This window comes from Dipodomys spectabilis, unplaced genomic scaffold, assembly GCF_019054845.1.
Source record: "Dipodomys spectabilis isolate Male_0828 unplaced genomic scaffold, ASM1905484v1 ptg000054l, whole genome shotgun sequence".
NCBI lineage: Eukaryota > Metazoa > Chordata > Mammalia > Rodentia > Heteromyidae > Dipodomys > Dipodomys spectabilis.
The window spans coordinates 6,562,725-6,576,653 of NW_024870731.1; the positions used below are offsets into that span (position 1 = coordinate 6,562,725).

A 13,929-nucleotide genomic window follows, 5' to 3' on the forward strand; every position below is an offset into this window, starting at 1 on the left:
TGCTTCAGAGATCCAAGAGCTACCTGAGAATGGGAAGGCATTCTACAGCTCTGAGCCCACCACTTAAAAGACCAAGATCCTTTAGGATGGGTGGAGGGAATGAAAGGACTAGAAGGGGAAGGCTCACCTGGGTCAGCTTCAGTTTGGTCTCCCAGGAGTTGATGCGTTGCTCAAAGGGCTTCTTGTAGGGTGAGAAGGACATGCTCTGGGTCATAACAATGTGGTCATCAAGCAGCTGTGAGGCCTCATCTGGACTCTTGAGGATATAGGTTTCTGTCTCCTTGTAGGGCAGCACATTGAACAGAACGGTTGACCACTCTTTCTCCATCTTGTCTAGTGCCTGAGGTGGGAGATAGGTATCAAGACTAGGTCTTGGGAAATAGGCACATGTTGTGTTATCTGACCAGCAATGAGCAGGGAGAAAATAAATCTTGCCTGGCCATGACCTTCACGTGGGCCACTATGGTAAAAATTCTTAGCAAGTGTGGTCAACAAGTCCCCCATGGACCCCTGTCTCAATTTAGGACTGACTAATTCTATGTATGTAAGCTTGTTGTACACACATGTTGGGCTGTAACTAAGGTGCTAGAGGAGTGTGGATGTGTCACCTTGGCCCCTGCAGAACCTTCCTAGGCTTTAATACACTCATCTGCTTTTTTATTTATTTACCTATCTACTTATTTATCAGTGCTGGGAATTAAACCCAGGACCTCACACATTGCAGGCAAGTCCTCTGAACAATACTACTGGTCTCTGTACTCATCTGTTAAATGAGGATAACGCTATCAGATCTTTCCTAGAGTTCTGAGAGGAGTAACTGAGGACAAATGGCAATGAAACCAAGCACTTTATATACATTATTAACGCACTTAGTGGAATGTCTCTCCCCCTGGACACGATGACCTCAGAGATGGAGCCAGTACTGTTATCTTCCCAAGTGGCTATCATTTGCAAGGGTTAGTGGCCAAGTTGTCCAGCAGTGCCTGGGTGGGGTGGAATAGGTCTGCAGATGGCTACCCACCTGCTCAATGGCATACTCCTTGCCAGCCACCTCAGCCACCTTGCTGATGCTCTCGATATGGTCCTGCAAGTTCATCTCAAGGCAGCGGGAAAAAGTCAGGTTGGCCTTGGGCCGGACATTGATATTGATCTGGTCGGATAGTATCTCCCAGTGCCGGTTCCTCATGCCAGGGTTGCGTAGGCCCTGGATCAGTGGGATATATGGCTTGAACTCCTCAATGCGGGCTCGAATGTCTAAGGCCACATCCTGGCAAGCTGCCGAGTAGAGTAGGTAGATATGAGAAGAGGCCAGCATAGGCAGGAAAGGAGGGAATAGGTTAGCTTGGCCATCTACCTTGGATGTCCCTGAACTGCTTCACACATTTGTGCATGGTTTTGAAGGACTCGATAACGTTCTTTTCCAGCTGCTCTGCATCAATGGCTGACAAGGGGTCATTCATCCAGCTCTCAGACCAGCGCAGCCAATCAGAGGCTGTGGTCCAGAGGTCCAGGTAGGGCTGGAAATCCTTCACCATTTTTGAGAGCTTGTCATACTGCAGAGCAGAAGGCAAGGCTGGGCTTTCTTGGGACACTCTCTGAGCTCTCTCCCTGATACTCCTACTTGGGTCAGATCCTCCATCTTTGATCTGGGCCATTTTCCTTGCTCCTTTCCCCTGGACCCAAGCATGACCTCCCTCTTCCTGCCTCATTTAGGCTCTAGGTTCTGAACTTTTCAGTAAGGCCTAGGCTGACCCTCACAGGCCTGTTAACTGGTTCTATCGGTCTTCCTGTGGATTCCAGGTAGGGTATCTCTACTCTGCAGCCCACTCAGTCTTGGTCCTGACAAGCCAGACAGCCCCCTGGCTCAGCAGTTGGGCTCTGATGTGGCTGCAGACCCAAGCTGCTTCCTCAAGCCCTGGGTAATTGGAGAGCAAGGGGCCCATGGGAGGCCTACATTGGTGATGGGAAGGCCAAAGATGCGCTCGCGGTTGTTGTAGAGTGTTGCCAGCTGCTGGCAATCCTTCAGTTGTTTCTTGACTCGCCGAACCTCATTGGCAATCTCATGTGCTCGTGTAATGTCCACATGGGTAGAGAAGCCAGCTACCACCAGCTGTAAGCCAAAGGGTACGCATCAGACATCCCTCAGTCCCACTGTGCCCATGCATTCTCATTTACATCCAGGGAACTCAAGTCGATGTTCACAGGGCATCAGCTTCTCCCACCTGTGAGGGGACTTCGTTTTGAAGTGAGCAGGTTGCTAGCTCATCATAAGCAGGCTGATCGTCCCAGGGTGACATGGCAAGGTTGAGGGAGACTCAGTGCCATGAACACTGTACCCACGGCTCACCAGGACACCAAGGATACAACAGAAGAGTTAGTCTTCTAATGTATATTTTTTCTAGGGCTTGCTGCCTTTCTCTTTGGCCTTTCTGTTCATTCTTTCAGCCATTTATTCATTCATCCATCCACACATTGACATAGGACCACCTAAATGCAGGATTCAAGGCCAGGCATATGTGTATGGTGGGGAACAGGTTCTGGCCCAAAGCCCCCAGCCAAGCCCCACCTGCAGTGCTTCCAGCTTTTCCTGGAAGTTGTTTTGATCCATGATCTGGATTTTGTGGAATTTTTCCTCCTCCTCCATGTGCTGCTGCCGTACTGTCTCTAACTGCCCAAGGATCTTACCAGGCCAGTTGCTGGCAGCCCATCTAGCAGGAATGCGGGTTAGAATCAGAAGAAATGCCACAGTTGGAATGATGGGAGTAGAATAGCCAGACAGGGACCATTCTACCCCCATTCTACCAGGCACCTGGGTCCAGCACCTAGGCAGAAGTATGAAGGGGACAGGGAAAGCTGGGTAGCTGACATTAGCTGGGACTGAGCAAATGGGAAGTCCAAGTAGCCACTGCCACTATCCCTGAAGCAACTTTTGCCCTGATCTCTGGGAGCCACAGTACCCAGTGTGCCCAATGCAAAGACAGGGGCAATGAGTGGAATGACACAAAGTTTATTCTTGTGCCTCACCCTCAGATGAGTAAAAGCAACAGTCACTAGCTTGCAATATCCATGGTAACCAACAAGAAGCACAAGACTGGCTTCCTTCATCAGACCAACCCTGTCTTCCTGGCCAGGGTATTTCAGCTGGCCCAGGATTCCAACCCTGGGGAGGTTCTTCCTGAACACCAGAATGCCCGTTAGGCTGGTGTCTTGGGTTTTCAAGTAAGGACTTCATAGTCTTGAAGTCCCCCTCATCTGTGATGCAGATGAGGGTTTTCTTGTGCTCCAGGGACTGCCCACCAGATTAGCTTTTCCCTCACTATTCCTAAATCTAAGGTAAGTGCGTGTGCGTGTGTGTGTGTGTGTGTGTGTGTGTGTGTGTGTGTGTGTGTGTGTGTGTGTGTGTGTGTGAAGCCACTGATAGGAAAGGAAGCAGTTGGCTCCCTAGGCTAAGAGGATTTTACTCAAAATGATTTTTTTTTAAAATCCTATTGGCTACCTGGCCCTGCCTGGTGCCCTCGCCCCTGTCAGGAGCCATGACATCTAGCATCTTGGCAGTGCATTTGTGGTGATTACATAGCCTGTTGATAGGACATTTGACAGCCACTTTGGCTTAGCACTTTTCCTCTCACTGCCTACAGACTAACCCCTGCCCAGTTTGAGGGCTAGTACTTTTACTTACTTGTCATTGAAGTCTTCAGTACTGAGGTTGTAAAAAAACTCATCCATGACCTGGTAGTTATCCATAACTTTCACGATCCGCTCCTATATGGGCAGGAGGTATTGAGAGCTGGGCTAAGAGGAGGGGTTATAGGGACCAGGCTCTCCTAAGGTGCAGGGCACTAGAAAAGGAACTGTTGTTGTTTTTTCCAGAATGCACAGGTTTCAGGCAGGGAAGAATGTATGGAGTATATAGGCTCAGGGCTCCAAGGCCATGACCAGCGCATTTCCGGTTTCCATTCTCTTGACCCATGCTTTCAACCCTCCTGACCAACCAGAAGTCTGCAGTACCCAACCAGAAGTCCTCAAACTCCATCTGTCCTTTGGGTATCTATCTTACCTCCACATGCTTCCACATCCCTAGATCCCCATGTATCACCTGACTTCTAGGCTCCTAGACATTTCCCTACCTCTTCAGCACCCTTGAACCTGCCTCACCTCCAGCATTCCAAGCTTCTCAGGGATGCCCTTCATCCAGTCCCGCAGCTCAGCCAGCTCCTCAATGCTGTTGGGCTTCTCGTAAATCTTGCGGCTGATGCTTCGAAATGACTCACAGATCTGTCAGTGGAAAGAATGTTCTAGAGAGGGCTGTGAGCCACCCCCCCCCCCCCCCGCTTTCCTTCCTTTGGGCCTGTTTCTTCTTCAAGGTCCTCAGTGCCTTTCAAGAGGTAACTAACAGTACTACCCTGACACAATTAAAAGGGCTTTCCAAGAGATGCATCCTGAGTTGCTGAGGTGTCTCATGGGACCTTTGACAACAACAAATGCATGAGGATAGTGGCATCTAGGGCTTTCTACCCTCCCAGCCTCCCCTGGCCCCACCAATGCACTCAGGACTTCTGAAGCCAGCACTTAAACACTGTTGGATTTGTAAATCAGTCTTATCTTGGGGATTTGTGAGGGCTTCTCAGGATCCTAGGGAAAGAGGCAGTAACTTCCTAATGGGAAGTCATACAAGAACCAAGGCAGGGTGACTTCCAGTTCTTTCCATTGGCCTGGGTATCTGCAGGCATCCTCGATTTTGACTTGGGAATATCCCACAAGTGGATATGTACCACGTGTGCAAAAGTGATTTGATGTAGCTGTGGTCACTGGGGCCAGATGTGTGAGAGCTTACACTTTCCACTTCACTGTGTAGGTTCTTGGCCAGGATGTCCAGCATAGAAGTGGCCAGGGATTTGCGCTTCTTAGATAGGCTCTGCTTGACGTTGTCGATGTTGATATAGAAGGGCCCAATGACAATGCTGCTGGGCAGTGAGCTGTCCAAGATTTCCTTCTCTTTTAAGTGGGTGAGCACCACTTCCCGCACTTCCTCAGCTGTGGGGGCACGTGTCTGGTAGTCCCTGAGGATGGTGCACACACAAGAAGTGGGGTGGGTGGGGATGCACACATACAGCTACACTCAGACTTGCACACACACACACACACACACACACACACACACACACACGTGTGTGTACATACTTAAGGAAGACAGACACATCATTGTTGCTTAGCTCCAGGTACTTTCTATACTCCTTGGCATAGGCCTGCAGTGGGATCATGGCCTTGCGTATGGCATTGGCAATGACGGCCCGCAGTTCCTCCACCAATGGCTCATGAAGCCCCACAGACTCCAGCAGGGGATCGCCACTGATGAAGATGTCCTCCATTACAAGCTATGAAGGAAGAGATGGGGAGGGTAGAGCTGGTGGTAAGGATATCCTTCAAGGCAAGCAAAGGAGTATGGTCAAAACCTGGGGTGGATGGCAGTATAGCCAAGCAGTATAGCCAGAATGGTGTAGAAGTGGGAGAAGGTCTGGCAATTGTGTGTTATAGAAAAGGGCCATAGATAAATGCAAGGCTGAAAGTTACTGTGAAACCCACTGGGGGACAATGTTCTTTGCCTGACCTGTCTCTCTTCACAGTGCTAAGGAAAGCAGTAGAGGGGCAATCATGTCACTGATGGATATGATGGACCAGCAAGAGGTCATTGGTATTGGTGTTGTAGAGGCTCTTGGGCCTGGAGAGTGAATTGTGTTTAGTGGAATATATACATACATATATATGGCATGACCAGTGGATACTAGTTATGTGTGGGAATTGGCCTATGTCTGCTTTTGAGGTGAATGGAGTGGCAAGAGCTGTGTGGGATCAAGGGGACAGAATGCGGGACAGATGTACATAGCTGTGATAGATTAGTCTAGCAAGTTCAGGGTTAAACTGCTGCTTAACAATTAGCAGTTCTGTGAGCTAAGCTAACAGTTAAACTTTTCCAAGTTACAGAGAGAGTGTTAATAGTTTTCAATTCAGTTTATGGGGATGATTAAAGGATATATATGAGAATGACAGGGTTGAGGATACAGCCTGCCAAGTGGGAAGAGGGCATGGTACAGTTTAATGGCTTTGAGGTTTGTGGCAGTTTCCCTAAGGCTTCAGAGCCAAAATCCACTAGCAGCCACTTGGGCCAGGCCAGCAGATGCCTTGACCCCACTCAAGCTATATACCTTCTCCAGCTGGGGCACTGCATGTGTGGCCAGGATGCCCTTGTTGAAGAGGCCGATCAGAGATGTCTCAAACTGCTCCAGAGGTGTGCTGTAGTGCACCCCTGAGTTGTCCAGCACCAGGTCCACGATGAACAGGGGGTTTTTCCGGGGCCTGAGGAGCAAGAGCTGGGCTGAATATGGGTGGGACCTGAAGAGGACCCTCTGCCCTTCCTGCCAGCACTGTAGCCCTTAATCTTCTCCATGCATATTTACTTCCTGTTTCTTCCCAGAAACTTCCAAGTTACCAGAGAGGAAGACCCAGACCAGCCAAACAAATTCCTTTTCTCCTTCTTTGTTCCCAGAGATCCCCAAGCACCACAGAAAAGGAGGGACTCACCCCATCCTGAAGTCATCAGGCAGGTTGGCTAGACCCTAGGTACTTGTAACTTCACTCTTTCCCTGGAAGCCCATCCTCCTTGGCTTCAGATGTCCACTATTCCTCTCAGACTCCAGCCTGAAACCTATTGATGGCTTCTGGCTCGATCAGAACACACCAGCCAGCAGATCCCTGAAGCCTTTCCTCATTTGGACTGGTCCCTCTGTCCTTTTCTCCTTCTTCCTGAACAGTCCTCGTCTTGCTACCTGTGCTTCCTTAGCTGCTTTAAATGCTCCTCCCTCCCAACACCTCTCTACCTGGTTGGGCTCTCTACCTACTGGCCTCATGTGCCAGGTGTTGGCTCAGCCACTACTCCTCTCTGACCCTCTGCCAAGGGTCCATACTGAGTGATAATTTGCATTCCCTAGTAAAATCAGAAACTGTCTAGTCTCCTAATGAGAATGGAAACTATATACCTGGTTCCTCTAGAATCATGTCTACTTCATAGAAAGTGCTTAAAGAATATTTCTCAATTGAGTAACTCAAAGACGACAGTGAATGGGGATCACAAGAATACAAGTGGGAGCTGGTAGGACACTGTCCAGCAGCTTATGTACAGCCAGGTTCTCCTGGTAGTCAAGGACCTACTGTACCAAATTTAGCCATTAGGGCCTGCCGGATAAAGAGCAGCTGACCCTGTCTAGCAGGGCCCACCTGTAGGGACTGTTTATGAAGTCTTCACCCCAGACCATGTCATCGGGGCAATCGAGTACGTTGTAGCAGGTATCACTGATGAACTGTGAGAAGCTGGTCAGTGAGTCCTGCACCAAGAAGCGTAGCGTGTCCTGAAGCATGTACTTGATCAGCTCCATCAGCTTGCGCAGCTTTGACATGAGGTACACCTCCCAGTTGGTCTCGTACAGGTTGTACCAGCCTTTGCTCATGTCACGTAGGCTGCTGCGCATGGCTACTTTTAGGGTGCTGATCCAGCTGTCCTTGAGGAACATCTGTACCTGGAGTGGGCCACAGGGGTCATCACAAAGCCACCTGAGTTTTTCCCAGCCATAACTGATACACTTGAGACTCTCTACATGAGGGTACTGAGGTGGCTTCAGGACTCATCTGACTGGAGGGAGCTCTCTTACCCAGCTTACTGCCAAGCCCCCCACTAACACCCTCATGTGACCTCCCTCTGCCAAGACTTAGAGCTGCTTTCAGGGCTTCGTGGTGCAGAAGCTGGGCTTCTCCTCCAGCTTTGGGAAAAAGACAGAGATGAGAAAGAAGCAGAAGCATGACAGGATGAAACTGAGCAGTGAGGCATAGGAATGAAAAACAGAGAATGGAGAGAAGAGGCTGCCTTCCATCTCTTTTGCACCCTGACCCTCAGGTTGATACCGCTTAGGGGTGGGGTTCTTGCTCCCTTTGCTAGAACAAGGGCAACTACGGCTGGGATAGAGTAACTGGGAAGGGAGCCTACCTTGCTTTCCTTTGCCCTGTTAGATGAACCATACCCTTGGTTTCACTCCAAGCTCTAAAAAGGCCTATGAAAGAAGCTAGAGCTCGGTCTTTAGTGGCCAACCAACCCTTTTGAGAAGGCCCTGGCCTATGCCTGCTGGTTCCAAGGGCCTGTATATACTACTCTTCTGCTCTGATGCCCAAGTACCTGGGAGAAGGTCTGTGACTCAATTTGCTCAAACTCCTCCAGGCGGCTGAACTTGGAGAGGCTTGAATGGAACAGTGACATGCTGGTCACCTTGTTGCACTCAGCCCGCACCTTGCTCAGGGCTATAATGACTTCTGGCCGTGTGAGCAAGGACACAAAGGTGAAGTCCTCCTTCTGTTCCCGGAAGGGGTACTTGGGGAAACTCACCAATCCTACAGGGGTGGAAACCAAGAGCCTGTGTCAGGTAAGCCTGGGATACACCAGGAGTCAGGATGTGTCTACAGGTTGTTTGGGACTCCTGCTTCCTTGCCAGAAGAGGCAATCTCATTCCTAGACCTCCTCTTTCCTCATAGTATGCCAAAGTGGCCCTAAGCCATTGTGAACTGCCTGCTCCGGAATTTCCTCCAGGGCTCACTGGTTGAAGGCCACTTTTAGAAGTAGGTGGTAACTGTAGACTCTCAGTTGTCTCTTGCTGGCGCTATGCATGTGCACCCTAAAGCCTGTCTAACACCTGCCCATGGACACCCAAGGAAGGAAGATGTGAACAGCAGGACCCCTCTGAACATTTTCTGTCCACACACCAGCCTGAATCCTAGGCACATCATACACAGGAAACAAGGTTAGTCTAAACTAGGGCAGTTGGGGATCCTGGGTCCTGCTGGAGACTTGGTCTGCCATGTGTGCATGTGGCTGCAGTGATGCCATCTATACTCTTGCTATGGGAGGAAAGAAAGGGTATATGTCCTTGAAGCCTCTGTCATCTACTTCCAACCACTGATTTCCTGTTATGCATTACCTGTGGCTTCCACATTACTCAGACTTGACTTTCCCTCCTTTCCTCCCTCCCTCCTTCTCTCCCTCCCTCCCTCACCTTCCTTCCCTCCTTTCCTTCCTTCCTTCCTTCCCTCCTTCCTTTCTCTCTTTCTTTCTTTCTCTTTCTTTCTTTCTTTCTTTCTTTCTTTCTTTCTTTCTTTCTTTCTTTCTTTCTTTCTTTCTTTCTTTCTCTCTTTCTTTCTTTTCTCTTTCTTCTGTGGGTTTGCACTCAAGGACTTTCCCTTGCTAGGCAAAGGGTTCTATCACTTAAGTCGTATCCTATTCCTTTTGAGCTTTTGTTATTTTTTTAAAAATAGGATCTTGCATTTTTTTCTAGGCCAGCCTCAGATTATGATCCTTCTACTTTTGCCTCCTGAACAGCTGAAAGTATAGATACATGCCACCATATCTGGCTTGTTGATTAAGATGAAGTCTTGCTAACTTTTTGCTTGGGCTGGCCTTGAAACACAATTCTTTTGATCTCTGTCTCTGAAGTAGCTGGAATTACAGGTGTGAACTATCATGTCTAGCCAGACTAGTACTTTTTAAGACCCTTTCTCCTGCCCCCCTGATTAAAAATCTCCTTGCAACCGATAAAAGAAGAGTATAAATGCTGGAGACTGGTGGGTATAGGGAAGTGTTGGGCCTATAAGGGTATCAGTGGTAAGACAAGTATGTCTAGAGGAAGAGAGCTCTGGCCAGTTGGACAGCCATGAGTTCAATGACTCTTACCTTGCTCTGGCACCTTTTCCTCCTCCTTCTTGGGCAGGGTCACATAGGAGAATGTGTCGGGTTTGGAGGCAACTATTTGGTCAAAGTTGATCTTGTTCATGCTACGCTCGTAGTCCAGGCTCACTTCTCTGGTGAGGTTGCTGAGATGCTCAAGGACTCTGCCCATGGAGAAAGAGAGACCAAGGTCTGGGGGGTCCTCTGTCACTGACTGGTACATGGGATTAGAGCTTCTGCTCTGGATCCCTGGGTATATCCCAACCTGGCCCTGAGCCACATTGCAGCATTTCCCTGAGTCTGTCCATTTAGCTTCCTACTTCTTCTTTTCCTAGTCCAGCTATAGTACTGCTGTTCTAGTACAGGGTCCCTTTACCCCATCCCCACTCCAACCCATGCCCTAAAAAGCTCAAATCTGATCACATCTTTTTTTTTTTTTTGGTCAATCATGGGGCTTTAACTCTGGGCCTGGATGCTGTTCCTCAGCTCTTCAGCTCAAGGCTAGTGCTCTACCACTTGAGCCATAGCAGCACTTTTGGCTTTTTCTGCTTATGTGGTGCTGAGGAATCGAACCCAGGGCCTCATGCATGCAAGGCAAGCACTCTACCACTGAGCCACCTTCCCAGCCCCCTGATCACATCTTTCTGCTTAAAAATCCCTGGTTCTTAGCTGAGTGCCAGTGGGTCTTGCCTATAATCCTAGCTACACAGGAGGCTGAGATCAGAGAATCAAGATTCAAAGTCAGCCCAGGCAGAAAAGACTGTAAGACTCATCTCTAATCAATCACCAATAAGTTGGACACAGAGTTGTGGTTCAAGTAGTACAGTGTGGTAGCCTTGAGCAAAAATAGTTGAGAAACAGTGACTAGACCCTATGCTCAAACCGCCAGTACTGGCATGAGCGTGCGTGTACACACACGCACACACACACACACACACACACACACGGTTCTTAAAGCAGAGCTTGGCCTCTTCCTGTAATCTAAGAAGTTCTTTCCAATAAAAGCCACTATCCCTGTTTCTACTCAGCTTCTACCTCATGTGGTCCCTCTGAGTTCCTGGTGCACAGAATCCTCACTTACCCCAGAGCCTTTGCATTCCCTCTGGCAGCTATTCTTATCCATTCATCTCCCTCTTCTTCCTGAACAGCCCAGACCCCTGCCTTGAGATTTCTTTATTTCTTTTTTTTGGGGGGGGGTCCGGTCGTGGGGCCTGACCTCTTCAGCTCAAGGCTAGTGCTCTACCACTTGAGCCATAGCACTGCTTCCAGCTTATTTTTCTGCTTATGTGGTGCTGAGGAATCAAACCCAGGGTCTCATGCATGCAAGGCAAGCACTCTACCACTGAGCCACCTTCCCAGCTCCCTGCCTTGAGATTTCTGTCCTGAGCACATTTTAACTTCTCTGGATGAGGGTAGGCCCTATTTATAGTCCAAAAGTGTCTCCCCAAATATAATACTCCTGATACTGTCCATGTCTGCTCCCCTCTGGACAATGGGCACAGGGTAAGGACAGTGTGGAGGACTGGGTGCACAGCTCATGGTAACTTCTGCAATGCCTTGCACAGGACCTAGCATTCTATGAGATGCCAGCATGCAGGTGCTGAGTACATATATAAAGAATCAAAGAGAACCTATTTGTGGCTCAGACCCCATGTGGCCAGCATCAAGAGTCTGATGCAGAGTAGCCTCTGCCACCCAGGTGTCTCTGTTCTGGACCCAAGGGACTCTTCACCCAGTCTCTTGTTCATGAGGAACCTTCTATCTGGGTGTTTCTGCTTCCTCTTAGCAGGCTCCCCTCACGTGCTACTTTCCTCAAAAAGCCATCCCTGATTTCCACCTCCTGAGTCTGTGATTCAATGACCATTTTTCTTTTCCTTTCTTTTCTTTTCCTTCCTTCCTTCCTTCTTTCTTCCTTCTTTCTTTCTTTCTTCCTTCCTTCCTTCCTTCTTTCTTTCTTCCTTCCTTCCTTCCTTCCTTCCTTTCCCTCCTTCCTTTCTGTTTGTGCCAGTCCTGGGGCTTGAATTCAGGGCTTTTTTTAAAAGTCAAGGCTAACTCTCTACCACTTGAGCCACAGTTCCACTTCTGGCTTTACTGGTGATTCATTGGAGATAAGCATCTCACAGATATTTCTGCTCAGGCTGGCTTTGAACCACAACCCTTGAATCTCAGCTTTCTGAGTAGCTAGGATTATAGACATGAGCCCCTGGCGCCCAGCTCAATAACTCTCTTTATCCTACCTTCCCTAGTCAGCACATCTCAACTAGGATATGGAGGAAGGTGGCATCGAGTATGAGAGTAGGACATGACAGTGTGGCCATCAGCAGTGACAAAGTGAATATATGACTCAACCCTCTACACCTTGGGAAATGGGAGGTAACTGTACCTGCCTGGAAGGATGATGGTACTAATCCTGGGAGTTACTGAGCCCAGGGCCTGGTGTGCAGCAAGCTGTTAGAACACGAGGCACTGGCAATACCAGAAGCCAGTGGAAACCCTCAGAGAAGCCTTTACTCCCCCCATGGACCGTTAGACACCTCACTGACAGCTGGCCCAGCCACACCTCCATCTTGCTATGGCCTCAATGCTTGGTTGCAGATGGGAAATAGATCTCATCAGCTACTTGGCTGTTTCCCATCCCTGCGAGTCAAGGAAGGCCCCAGAGTGGTGGGATGAGAGGCACAGTGAGCTGTACCTGCATCCTCACACTGCCCTGTAGCTCTGGGTTCTGTGGAAGATGCCTATCACTGAATTCCTGTGCTTTCATTTAGCCACTGTTTACTGGGGGCCTATCCTAGTTTACAAAGAGTTAGCAGCTTCCAGGAGGCACAAGGAGACTGTGGCACCATGATTAGGTCCAAGAGTGGATGACCCTCACATTTCACCCCTAAACCTAGGTTCTGACATCTGCAATTACCAGGCTGTAAGGGAGCTCACACTGGCATGTCATCTCTACTAGCACAAGCAGGCCCCTCAAAGCCATGTTATCCATCTTGTTAATCATTCATTCACTCATTTAGCACATATTTCCCGTGCCCTATGTGCTGGGCACTTTCCCCTGTAAGACCCTCCTAACAGTCCCTACACTTCTATGTCTCCCATTGTCAGTTATTCATTGATCTCACTCCTTTTATTCACCGCTTCATCCTTTTTCCTGCCTTTATGGAGTAACCAGTGTTCTCTCTTCCTTTCTTCCCTTCTCTCTTCACCTACCTTCACTAGGACTATTCATAGGCCACTAATACCCTGACCAGGCATATTATACATCTTGGTGGCCACTACCTTTATCCTTATCTTGCAGGACTCTCAGGGATCTGACTTGATGGAGGAATCCCTCCCGACATACACATACATGTATCACTTTCATCCTGCAGCTTCCTGGGCTTCCTCATCTCCCACAGTTGCCTTATATCTATTGATCTCTTTCTGCAGGTGAGCTTATAACATGTTTACCTTTGCACCTGGCAATCCACTTGTCAGAATTTACCCCAAAGCTATACTATCATCAACACAAACATAATTATGAACAAGATTATTCCTTGCACTATCCATTGTTTGTAATTACACCTGAAAATGAATTAAATATAGGCTAATGGTTGAATAATCCATGAGCCATCCACATACAATAGATTAATATGCAGTTGTAAAAGAGAATGAGGGAAATTTCAATGATAGACACATATAGACATAGAAAAAATAGTTTGTGCATATGTTATATAGAATATGATAATGCAATGTCATAAAATAATAGTATCATATATTTAATAGATTATGTCATTGATTGTATATATTTCATAGATTTATCTTTTGTAAGAATCTTAAGAAATGATTTGCCAATAGCAACATATATATATCTTTTTTTTGCTTGAAGTAATTTCTAATATAAACTTTTTTTGCTACATTTTTCACATACACAAAGCATAACGAACAGTCTGATGCATTCTCACAATACAAATTTGACTTTGAAATCACAACCTAGTGAACAGTCAGAATGGAACTTAGACCCTCAAGTTCTCTTATACCTGACCTGGTCACTCCCTAAGGAATAGCATCAAAGTGCTGTGCTGCCTAGCACCACAGATGAGTTTTGCCTCTTTGTAAATGAACAAGCATATGTAATGGAAAAATCTCAGTTTCTAAATTCCCCACTGAAAGGAACCAGGTCTTCTTGG

At 48.1% G+C, this 13,929-nt stretch overlaps 1 protein-coding gene across 1 annotated transcript in view; it reads right to left on the reverse strand.

Annotated features, from left to right (window-relative positions):
• Positions 1-13,929, reverse strand: part of Dnah1 (dynein axonemal heavy chain 1) — a 70,233-nt gene that overhangs the window by 41,019 nt on the left and 15,285 nt on the right. The window contains exons 8-20 of the mRNA XM_042679777.1: positions 9,767-9,924; positions 8,222-8,433; positions 7,273-7,571; positions 6,204-6,354; positions 5,182-5,375; positions 4,835-5,060; positions 4,156-4,275; positions 3,680-3,762; positions 2,567-2,708; positions 1,955-2,110; positions 1,355-1,553; positions 1,022-1,275; positions 128-340 (exon numbers count right to left, since the gene is read on the reverse strand). Coding sequence (XP_042535711.1) covers positions 128-340; positions 1,022-1,275; positions 1,355-1,553; positions 1,955-2,110; positions 2,567-2,708; positions 3,680-3,762; positions 4,156-4,275; positions 4,835-5,060; positions 5,182-5,375; positions 6,204-6,354; positions 7,273-7,571; positions 8,222-8,433; positions 9,767-9,924 — 2,407 coding nt within the window. The remainder of the gene's footprint in view (positions 1-127; positions 341-1,021; positions 1,276-1,354; positions 1,554-1,954; positions 2,111-2,566; positions 2,709-3,679; positions 3,763-4,155; positions 4,276-4,834; positions 5,061-5,181; positions 5,376-6,203; positions 6,355-7,272; positions 7,572-8,221; positions 8,434-9,766; positions 9,925-13,929) is intronic.